The sequence below is a fragment of the Phoenix dactylifera genome, chromosome 14, assembly GCF_009389715.1.
Source record: "Phoenix dactylifera cultivar Barhee BC4 chromosome 14, palm_55x_up_171113_PBpolish2nd_filt_p, whole genome shotgun sequence".
NCBI classification, from domain to species: domain Eukaryota; kingdom Viridiplantae; phylum Streptophyta; class Magnoliopsida; order Arecales; family Arecaceae; genus Phoenix; species Phoenix dactylifera.
In genome coordinates, this window is record NC_052405.1 from 6,528,581 (window position 1) to 6,540,966 (window position 12,386).

Below are 12,386 nucleotides of genomic sequence, written 5' to 3' on the forward strand. Positions count from 1 at the left end.
CCGGCAAATTTGGTTGTGTTACGTAAATTTCGTTTATCTTCCGCACAACTTTTTACGCCCTCCCACCCCACCAAAAAAAAAAATCTCAGGTTGAAATGAAATATTTTAACTTACTAAGAAAATTCATCAATTAAAAAAAAGGCTAAAAAATTCACCCATGGATCAAAGCTTTTTATTGTAGTCATAGCAAGAAATATTCAAAGGCAAAGCCAAAACTATAGAAACATATTCCTTGTCTCTCCTATACCATATAAGAAATCCAAGTAAAAAAGGGAACTATGCTTTTTGGCGCCTAGTAGCAAGAGGCGATGGATGAGAGGATCAGTTGGTTTAGTTGCTAAGGGATGTTAAAGGACCCGGCCAGCCCGAGTGGCGTGGGGGCCCAACTATAAAAAACCATGGGCCTCTAGCCTAGAATTTTAGCATGTTAGGCTTAATCCTAATCCACATCAAGGAAAGCCCAAGCTGGAATCGGGCTTGGCGTGGTCGTACTTTTATAATGTTGACATCATATAGGGTGTAGATGTAAATATGGTTAAGTTTGACTTTTCTGCAATCAATAATAGGTGGCGGCAGCAATTCAAGAAAAAAAAAAACCCTACCATGTTTCTTCAGAAAATTTATACATACACACACACACACACACACACATATATATATATATATAAAGTTTTAAATTTATTTATAAAATGAAATAAATAATAAAAATTTTGAGCAATTTCTCTAAATGATATCACGCTTGTCCATCATATATACTAAAATTATTTAGAACATCAGACTTTAAAATCACTAAATCTGAAACCAAAATATGTTCTGATTATGCAATTAAATATAATTTTATCTTTCTATAATGTTGACATCATATAGGGTGCTAGCTTCATCAAAAAAACAAACACATCATATAGGGTGCTAGATGTAAATTTGGTTAAATTTCCCTTTTGAAAAAATCTAACCACTCGTCCATCACATAGACTAAAATTACTGAGAACATTAGACTTGAAAATCACTAAATCTGAAACCAAATTATATTCTGATTATGCAATTAAATATAATTTTATCTTTTTTTGTTTTAGATAGTGATCAATCAACCAATGGAATGCAGAATTAAAATATAAACATTTAAGAATGATCTTATCTCTTACATTTCCTAATATTTGTAGGTCTGCGGGTTGGATATGAGTTATAAATTTGTTGGACTCAAAACTTAATTTTTGGCCAAAGAAGGGGTTTATAGAGAATCCATCGATTTCTTACATCCTATTTAATCAATGGCAGGTCCCGCCGGCGTCTTCCAAATTAAGTTTCAGTCTACTGCTCGTATCGTCATACATGATATGTCGACTTTAAATCAAACTTAATAATAGCTCCTTCTTATGTCTTACCATATTTTTCAGTCCGCAAGGGCCCAAATTTATTCAATCCCATTTTACCTGACGACCCTCGGCCCCCCCCTCCCCTCTCTCTCGGTCCCCTTCTCACGGAACCCTCGGCCCCACTCTCCCCTCCGCGGATCGGCGAGGGTTCGTTCTCCGGAGACCTCTCATCCGGCGAGGAGATCGTCTCCGGCCGCCGCCTGGTGAGTAGCTTCACCCTTTCTTTGTCGCCGGTGGGATTGGCGAAAACATCCCCTCCCTATTACCGACAGCGTCATTTGTGATGTGGGGATCACATTCTTGAAGCTCAATTCCTTAAATTGTATCGTTATTTGTTTATTTTTTACGTAAGAACGTTGGAGATTGAACTCATCAGGTGCCAAGGGCAGCATAAGATGGGGAATTAAATCGTGGAATGATTTAAATCACAAATTATCATGATTCGTGTTAATTTATTAAAATTCTGATATTTTTCAAATTAAAAGTTATTGTGAGGGAAAGAAATTACATGAAATGGGTTATTGAATTGTGGAACGCTCTAAAGAATCATTATTTTGAGCAAATTTATGAAGTATGAAACTATTCTTATGCCGATGTTTATTTGTTTAAGGCGGATATGTGTGATTATTGAGAGGAATGCTTCTCAATCGATGATGAAACGCTTTGTCTACATCAACGATGATTCATCCCAGGATTCTTATTGTGACAACAGGATATCTAATAGAAAGTATACGTTGTTGAACTTTCTCCCGAAGAATCTATGGGAGCAATTCAGGTTTGCTTTGTTTATTGAATTGTAGTTCAACTATAAAGTGTTGATTTATGTTAGACTTGTAATAATTGTGGTATCTATATATTCTAGTAGAAAATATAATATTGTAGACTTTCTTTTGTATGTGTTATCAATTTCAGATTAAGCATTATTGATATCAAACATTCTGACTTTATGAGATTTTGAACTCTTATTTGATTAATCCTTTTCTTTGTGCATACACCTTTTGCTTTGGGTGAAAGCTGGCACCTGGCTTTCCTTGTTGTTTCCTAGTAGGAGTAGCTATCTCAAATGTTAACACTAGCTCATTAAATCTATCATCAAAAGTTTCAACATGAATTTATTAGTTTGTGTGCTCTTATTTTTTGGACTCTTTGAAACAAAAACTTTGAGCTGCTCTCATTCATCTTTATTATTCACTCACTCCCTCACTCGCTTACTCTTTTTGACCCTTCGAAAAAAAAATAAATTTCTCTTTAGATGATAACCTTCACTGGTCTTAGTTGTACGTGGTCACTGGGCGTGCGATAACTCTTTGATTTCTTGTCTATTTATTTTTTGTGTGCACCTTTTAAGCTTCCTCTAATGTGATAATGCGATCTTTATCATGCTCTTTTTTACAGCTTCCATTGCATATCTTGTACTTTCTTTATTGATCAACATCATGACCATATTGTAGTCTTACTGGACTATGGCCTCTTTCAATATCAATAAGTTAATTTCCCCCCTCGTATATTGGCTTGTATCCATTTTTTTATTTTTTAAATCAACCCCAACACATAATGTTATAATGTGGCAAGTCTCTTAATCAGCGATCTCTATGCAAGTTGACATTGTAGTCTAGAACAAGTGATTTGTATGTCAAAGCACTGATAAAGCGGTTCATCATGATCAACAACTATTGAAAATTGTGCAATAATGTAGGAGAAGTATTCTCATTGAATTATTGGGAATGAATTTAAGAATCAAGGATATTCTAGTGTCACAATCCTTTCACCTTTTTCCTTTCAGGGTAGAAGAGGCCACAAGCAATGGGCTACATGAGGGGAGATAGGCCTTCTCCAATACTCCTAACCTCCCAAACCAATTGGTTGCCTCATCTTGAACCACCTAATTCTGGGCATAGGGACCTATTCCAGGTGGAAATTGTGTTGAGATGCAGGTTTAGTTTGGAACATGCCTTGAACCAACCTTATCCGAATCGAGTAGAACCGCCTAAGGCTGTAAATGGATTAGGTTGACCAGTGACGCGACCCGCTTAGACCCGACCCGAATTGGAGGACCCGTAGGGCCGGCTCGGGTCCTAAAATTGGATCTATCCTATTTTTCGGGTTGGGTCTGGGTTTACCGAATCTTGACCCGACCCGAACCCGACCCGGCCTGATCCGACCTGTTTTTTTTTTGAGTCAATTTTGGATCACTTACCCAGCAACTCGATTCGACCCGACCCAAATCCGAATTACCCATTTAGGCCCGCAGCCTGCAGGCTTACAGTCTACCCATAAAAACCAAGATAAAAATATTTTTTATTAAAAAAAAGGTAAAAAAAAAGAAAAGCAGAAAAGGATGGGGGAATGTCATGTCGCTCGTTTTGATCATTTCGCGGAAATCACTTCAATACAATTCTTCTTCTTTCCGCCCTTCTCTTAAGCATTACGATTGATGTGAATCTTGTGCTCATGAATTTGGATCTTTGTGAAATGTGCCGATCTTTGTGGAATTCAATGATCAGAAGCTGGTCCTTGGAACTCTCTCTGCAGAGAACTATGCCCAAATTTCATTTGACTTAGTATTCGAGAAGGAATTTGAATTGTCTCACAGCTCAAAGAATGCCAATGTGTTTTTTTATGGGTACAACAGTACTTATCCCGAGCCCTAGATCACGCCTCCCCACTCCCTAGGGCAACAACTGATCGTCATATGACAGGTGGCGGAATGTCATATTGCCCTTAATGATGATGGGACGGCTATGCAAGTCCGGACCCATCATATGGTACATGGCATAGGCTGTTCATAAATTAAAGCAGGTCCAGAGTGAGGAGGAATGTCATGTCACTTTGCCTTCATTCATAAATTAAAGCAAGTCTCTTAATAATAATGGGACGGCTATGCAAGTTTGACCCATCATCTGGTACATGGCATATGCTGTTCATAAATTAAATTACCAGATCGACTCTCTCTTGTCATATGACAGGTGGCGGAATGTCATGTCACCTTCTCTTCATTCATAAATTAAAACAGCAAGTTCGGACCCGACTCGAACCCAAACCCAGGCCCGACCCGGACCTGAATTTTTTGGGTCGGGTCTAGGTTATATATGGACCCGATCCGACCTGAATAATCCGTTGGATCAAAAATTATAGCCGTAGATCCGACCCGACCCAACTCGGTCTTCAATTGGGTCGGATCTGGGTCCAAAATTAGGATCCGAACAAGAAACCAGATCGAGTCGGGGTCACTCAAGACCCGACCTATTTGCACCCCTAGAACTGCCTGGTTTTGCTCGGTTCTGGGTAGTTCGAGCTGTACGCTGCATTTGTACCCCGTTAGTTACAATCTTGAGTTGCCTCATCCTCCAATCACACACTCTCTCTCGCTCTCACGTTTAGTTTAGGCTTTCGACCCCCCTCCCCCTTGCGCCACCGTTGCCTCTAACAATGATCATAGGTACATGAGTTGCCCTCTCTCTCTCCCTCTCGCATTCTCTCCTCTCTCTCTTCCAGCAATGATGACCCTGATAGTTCACTCTTTCTCCTCTCTCTCTCTCTCTCAAAGATGACAATGATCTTGTTGGCGGCTTCACCCTCCTCTCTCTTTCTCCTTTCTTTCACTCCCTCGAAGATGATGACGACCCCAGTGGCTTCACCGCCCTCTTTCTCCTTCCTCTCTTTTCTCCTCCCTCTCCTTCTTCCTCTCTCCTCTCTCCTCTCTCCCTCTCCCTCCCCTTAGTTCTGATACACCTTGGGTCTGTACGGTAAGTATCGGTACTATACCGAATTAGTCACTGTTTGGTATGACCTCTGGTACTGATTTGGCGAGCCTTGCCCCAAATCTTATGGAGGTGAGATTTGAACCTAGGTCCGTAGTACAACAATCAAGATATTTTACTGGTTTGATAATGTATTTACTTGCAACTATAAATTGAGTTAAATATTCTTAGCATCTTGATAGTTGTATCTGCCATCAACATTAAATTGGATTTGTAGGTGATATTATGTTGATTGATTTGGAGATTACAAGATTAACTACTAAGGAAGTATGGAGGAGGCCTAAGAGGATGCCCCAAGATTAGAAGAATGAAAGATAGACTAAATGAAGTGCAATCCCAGTGAACTTGAAGATGAAATATGATAATCAAGTGCTTAACCAAAACTGATGGATAGGAGATCCCACGATTAGGTTGATCTAATATAGAAAACTGGTGAGATGGATAAAAACATCTATATTAGGAGTTTTGTGGATGAAATTAGAGGCAATTTTAGGTAATATGTTATTGATGCGTTTCTTGGCAACTTCATGAAGATTTTCATAAAATGACTGCAAGGCCTTCTATGCTCTGTGGCTTAGAATGTTGGTTAATGAAGAGGATCCTAGCAAACATGATGAATGCAACATAGAGGAGAATGTTGGGGTGGCTGTGTGGTGAAACTAGAAAGGATAGAGCGGGGAGTTGGTATATTAAAGATGAAGTAGTAGGGTTGAATTTGATGATATGGGCATGTGCTATGAAGATCTAAGGAGGCTCTAATAGGAAGCGATGCTGTGAAAATATCCCAAAAGAGGAAGGGAGGACCTAAGGCAACATGTTGGAAATTGTTAGAGGTAAAATGAAAAGCTTGCAATAAAAATACAGTTAGCCCTTAATAGAAATGATAGACAAATGAGGATTCATAGAAGCCAAATGCAAATAGTCGGAGACAAGTCTTGACGACCATGGTTATGGATATGGTCATAGTTACAACATCATGCTTAAGTATAATAGTAATTCTGCGCATGTTGACTTTTAACCATACTATGACTATGGAGTTCAAAATTTGCAAGAAAATACCTAAGTGCCAAGTTGAATGCTATGTGTAGTATGATTATTATATTTTGTGTCTCAAGGTAGTATTTCTCTATATTAGTTTGTGATGAAGAGGATCATTTTCACTACCTCTTACATCTTAAAGGTACTTTCCTTCGTGTGTAGCATCTGGTTTCATCCAAATCCTTGGAGTCGTCTATGTTCTTGTCATCCATTTGAGTTTTTGCAAACCCTCTAGTTGGTGGTTGTCACATCAAAAGAAGCATATTTGCTCTTCTCTGTTATGCTTCTTCATAGATGTGAACATCGGTCGTTGCTTTAAAGATCCCATTCAGTATTCTCAGCTTGGTCTTGGTCATGGTGTTGTATACCTGAACATCTCTTGCCTTGTCAGTATACTTTACATATCATGAACCACATTAGATAGTTAGGCAACTTGGAGCAATGTGATTGGCGGTTTGTGCATATCTTAGTGGACGTGAGGCCAAGTTCATAATGTAAGGTAATTTTGGAATTAGCATCTGATTTTTAAAAAGTAACTAACATTGTTTTAATGTCTCTCTCAAAAAGTATTAAGAGTTTCTTTTCCCTTTTTTTTTTTTTTTAATGTTGCTGTCATTCTATGAGTTACTAAAAGAATTTTTAGCAAACAAAACTACTTATATCTTTGGTATGCTAACATATGTCACCTTTATCTAGACATCATTAATGACTGTTAAGATGGAAAGCATCAATCTTCATTGTTAGCAATTGTGATTATCATGAGTTTGATGCATGGTTTTCATTATATTTGCTACTTACAGCATTTTATTTATTTACTTATTAAATTGACCTATATGCATGCATGTATGAGCATACACATAAAGTTGCAACCTGCAAACGTGCTTTCTTTCAGTGCTTGATTGTTTACTTATGTTTGTGCCTACTACCCTTTGGTCCCTGTCTATTCTTGTCACCTCCCTTTCTTTAGTCTATTGTGTGATTTGCTGACTTCTTGGTGTGAAGATGCATCAAGACGTACTCCAAAACCTATATCTTCATGTTGTAGCTTATAGTGATGAGTATCAATATGTTCAATACCACCATGTTGGCTATTCTTTCTCGACATTATCTCAAGACTATAGAATGGTGATGATTTCCACTATCTGACTAGAGCTTTCTCATAGCATATTTTAACATGACTTCGAAGGGGGAAGTTGAATTTAAGAGAAATCACGTGCTTATGCATTATCATAAGCGTACAAATTGTGCTTTTGCTAAGTGAAACACTGCATTTAGAGTTTAGACTAATTTTTTCTTCCTTACGTACACAAGTAGTCAACCGAAAAAAAATCTGACCTTCCAGGAGAATGATAAAAGAAAGATTCTTGTAATGATGTGGGAAGCACTAAATTTTCTGATGATAATCCTGCATAACATAAAATACTTTAGCCATTAGTTAATATGATTGAAGTTGCATGTGCTCTAGTCCTTTCAGAGGCTTTTGCTTTCAACTGAACTGCGCAGACATAGGTTGCATGCACCTTAAAAAGGGATCGATTCTAGGGGCTGCACTAAGGGTCCCCAAGAGGGTTTAAAAAGTATATCTTGGAGAAAGGAGTTACCAACAATTGATGAAGGAAGATTCTCTTCTACTGATGTAGTAGAGCTCGTGGCAGTCCACCTAGCCATTTGCTGGAGGATATCTTAAACATGTGCCTTCTTCTATGATGCTAAATAACAGATTGTTATTTTTATGATCATAGTAACAATAATTTTAAAAAGGGACTTCATTGTTTAACTGAAATCTTAGTCCTGAGTTTGGTGCACTTGTTAGGCCTCCCATCTCAAAGTCCTGCCCCTCATCAATGGCCCAAGGTTAGAGAAGTCAAATTATGAAATACCAAGCAATTTGAACTGCTCGACTGGAATTTAATTGAGTCGAGCTTTAAGTTAGTACTCAAGCTCGAATTTAATTTGAACCCTGTGATGCTATTTAATCATGTAACTTTTTTTTTTCAATGCGAAGTTAGTTTATTTTGAAGATATCTTAACAAAAACTTGGCATTCTTCTTGACATGGATCTTTTTCTCATTATGACATATTTATTCTCAATATTGATAGATTTATATGAATCTCTCCTGGTATGATATTGATATAGTATCTCATGTGCATGGTGGAAGTGATCAGGCTTTTAGTGTGTTCAATATCACAGCAGGCTTTACAGTAAATGTCTTTCAGCATATTCTTGGGACCTCACTATCTTTTATTTTTTTTGTTTTTCAGCCGTTTCATGAATCAGTACTTTTTGCTGATTGCATGCCTTCAACTGTGGTCACTTATTACTCCTGTAAACCCAGCAAGTACATGGGGTCCGCTTATCTTTATATTTGCGGTCTCTGCAACGAAAGAGGCCTGGGATGACTACAACAGATATCTTTCTGACAAGCAAGCAAATGAGAAAGAAGTTTGGGTTGTAAAGGAGGGCATTCGAAAACATGTACGGTTCTTTTTCACTCTTTCTTGTTAATGGTTTCATTAATGATCGTGAACTTTTGGTAGCACTCCCAAAACATCAAATCAGTTTACTTGTTAAATGGCCATGATTTTTACGTTTGTTCTTCTTAACGAACAAAGGATTCATTCAAATCTTGTGGTGGTGTTTTTCTTGCTATGGTCCCCACTTTTCTTATCTATCTTATATATGCACCAGATTTATGTGACCTAATTGATTTTGTGACGACATGCAATACATTAAGTAGATTAAAGGACACAGGATTGCTTAAAAATGTACAGAATCCACATGTTTTCTTATTATTTTGCAAGTAAGACTTCTCTTAATAAGAATTGTATAACATGGTTGTTTTAGTTTGGCATGCCATGCTTTCTACTTCGAATATTGGTGTTATTGGTTAAGAAACTCAGACCAGCCAGTTGACATGGTACTGTATGTTGTTTCATAATGTTGGAAATGGTTATTTTGTATTAGTTAAAGCCAACTTTTCTGCCTAACAATATGAAAGACAAAGTTTGAAAAGTTGATAGAGCAGCATTTGAGTCATTTCTTAAAAATCCCATGAAAGCCACTTTGCATTAGTGGAAAGATATGCTATGAATTTATGTTTGTCTTTGTTGCCCAAGGAGACGACCCAAGAGGGGGGGGGGGGTGAATTGGGTTTTAATTAATTATTGCTCAATTAAAAATAAGGTGAGTGATTAACTAAATATATTGCAAGTGAATTAGTTAGATCACTAGATGCAATGAGTGAAGAGAGTGAAAGAGACAAGGTCCAATACAAACACAGAAAGATTTATAGTGGTTCGGAGCCAACTCTTGCTCCTACGTCCACTCCCCAAGCCGCACTTGGGAGTTCACTATAATTCCTAGGATTACAGCCGGTTGTTTTACAAGCTCACAACCCAACTTGTTGTTTTCACGAGGTCACAACGAACTCAGTCGGTTTTGACAGGCTCACCGACTAGAACCACCCGATTGTTTTTCCGGGTTCACAATCAAACCCAGTTGGTTTTTTCCGGTTCACCAACCACAACCTTACACTGTTGGTTTTATTATTGGCTCACCAACAAACCTTACAACCTTTGATTCAATCCCCTGATTGAATCAAGTATATAAAATAAGAGTTTAAAAGTTCTCAAAGAAAGCTTCTAAAAAGCAAGTGTGAGACAATATAAACAGAGTTGAGTTAGAAGCCCTCAAACAGATTATAGATGAGGAAGTGGGGGCTTCTCGATTTTTGAGTCTCTTCTTGAATGTGCCGAATGATGGAGGACAGTAGTAGAGCCTTGAATGCGAAGGAAGCACTTTTCGGTTTGAGTTGAATGCACTTCTTCCTTCTTTTTCTTGGATTTACTCAATGGAAACTCTTGGTGGTTGAAATGCTTTAATGCTTAGATGGAATAGCTCTCTTGCTGTCTACTACTGTTCACTTTGGCTATTTAAGTGGTTCCATTCGCAACCTTTTGGAGTCGACTCGAGCTTGTGCCAGAAACATCAAACCACCCGGAGTCGACTCGCAAAGTTCCGGAGTCGACTCGTGATGCAGACTTTGGTTCAAATTGAGTCCAACACTTAGCCAAATTACTTTGAACAAAGCTCGAGGCACTAAATAGAAATTCACACATATTTGCCTGAAACACTAGATTGAATTCATTAGTACAACATAAGATATACTCAAAATGCTTTGTGCTCATCAAAATCAATTAGGGAATACTCAATTACTCCGCAGTCTTTTGTCATGAAATTTCTTTAGATAAGTGACAAGGATGTTAAACAAATCAAAGTTCCAAATAGGGAAATTTTCTAATTTAGTAGATTGATTGAAATTTATAAAGAAAAGCACATGAATGAAGCTGTGCAAAACTACATATACTGAAAATCTAAAATAGGTTCTGATCATTGGAGAAACCCTACTTTAGCAAGTCAACCACATCATATAATTGGTAGACATATAAAAATTTTGGATATGTACACTTCTATATAGTTGATTGCTTGCACTGGGGATGGACATGTCTACAATCACAGGTACCTACTTATGAGACTTCGACACCTCGTACAAGCTGGAAAATTACCATTCATAAAAATTATGTGTTTTCTAACTGACTTCACCTTTTATGGCATATGACATGATATCTAGTTATTTATTACCACTTTTCAATATAAGAGTTTATTTAGACTTTGAATATATGTATAACAATGAGTTTTTGAGGGGAGTCTATGCTTTTATTAATATGGCTGACTTTGTGCATGATGTGAAGTGGCGGGGTTATTATCTTAGTTAACATTTCATTCTGTTGACAATGTATTTATTTATTTTTTCATTCAATTGCTGAATATAATAGCATGATTTTAAGCTGTCAACTTTGTTCTTTCTTCTTTAGTTTTGGACATTGTTTTCTAGGACGGGCTTCATATTGTTCTCTTGCACAACTGTTCAAGAGTTACTTGGGTGTGGCTTGTTACGATCTATTCAAATTAGAAATTTCGTTAAGTATGACTTCTGTATAAATACTTAGTGGAGAATAAGTTTAAAGTTTCTTTTAGCATTAAACTATGCAATAGTTGAATTGTTACTAAATGCCTCTCTATAACTTATATTCCTCATTTTTCTAAGTTTAGATTCAAGCACAAGACATTCGTATTGGTAATATAGTGTGGCTGCGAGAGAATGATGAAGTACCATGCGATCTGGTTTTGATTGGAACTTCTGAACCACAAGGCATCTGCTATGTTGAGGTATGTTGTAACAACAGTTGAAAAAGTTTTGATATAAATTTCTTTCTTTTATTTTTCTTTAGTTGAATAAAATAGGACGAACTTATGTAAGGGGCTTGAAGTGAAATCACTATAATTTATAATTTCATTCAAGGTGGATGTGTGGAAACCTAGATAGACTGCAGATTTTGATGCTAGGAGTCCTTTACAATTGGAGTATGGAAGGTTCTGTTTAAAAAAAATTTACGCAAAGGGATTCTGCAGAAATTCAGACAACAAGCTGGTTTTAGATGGTTGAAGTCCTTCGAGCATTAATGTCTTACATTGTAATGTTAAAAGAAGAAAGAAACCTTGCACTCAAGGAGATGCTTAGTAGAAAATGAGATGTTATTTGCCATCTGATGTCTGGGTTTTGTTTTCTGGTTACTGAAGTTGAACAAATGTTAGTTTTCTGCTAGGACATTACTAAGATTTGGTGTCATCTAATTTTATTGCAAGTTGAAAAAGAAATTCCTGTCCACCAATATATAATGGGAAAGGTTCTGATGCTGGCCTCATGTGGCTGGCCACAGAGCCTGAAGTCTCCCACTTTGTTGGGGGCCCCACATGTAAAGTGGTTAAGGAAAAGAAATATAGTCCATATTTATTTCTTTTGTTTGGTGAAAACGGCAGTTCATAGTCCATATTTATTTCTTGCACACCTGCCTTTGCACACTGCTGAAAGAAAACATCATGACATGAAGGGAAAAACACCTTAAAAAAAAAATAAATATTCTTTCTCTTCTATGTTTTTCTTTTAATTTTTATGATGTGGGTGTGGCAAAGAGATTAGATTCCTTGTTTTATGCCCGAGTAGACTCTCTTCTTAAAGGATTTCTTGCATGTTCATTGCACTTGTAGGACTCTAGTATGCAATAAAGGTTTCTTAATGTAGAAGGCATCGTGTTTGTGTGTGTGTATTTGTATATATGCAGATATACACATGCATACATGGTACCGGACCAG

General features: G+C 37.3%; 1 protein-coding gene across 1 annotated transcript in view; it reads left to right on the forward strand.

The window, feature by feature from the left end:
• Positions 1–1,358: 1,358 nt before the first annotated feature.
• The window catches only part of LOC103712408 (phospholipid-transporting ATPase 2), a 45,469-nt gene continuing 34,441 nt past the window's right edge, over positions 1,359–12,386 (forward strand). Inside the window, exons 1-4 of the mRNA XM_039133460.1 lie at positions 1,359–1,576; positions 1,984–2,148; positions 8,435–8,648; positions 11,286–11,402. Of these exons, the coding sequence (XP_038989388.1) occupies positions 1,374–1,576; positions 1,984–2,148; positions 8,435–8,648; positions 11,286–11,402 (699 nt within the window). The 5' untranslated portion in view covers positions 1,359–1,373. The remainder of the gene's footprint in view (positions 1,577–1,983; positions 2,149–8,434; positions 8,649–11,285; positions 11,403–12,386) is intronic.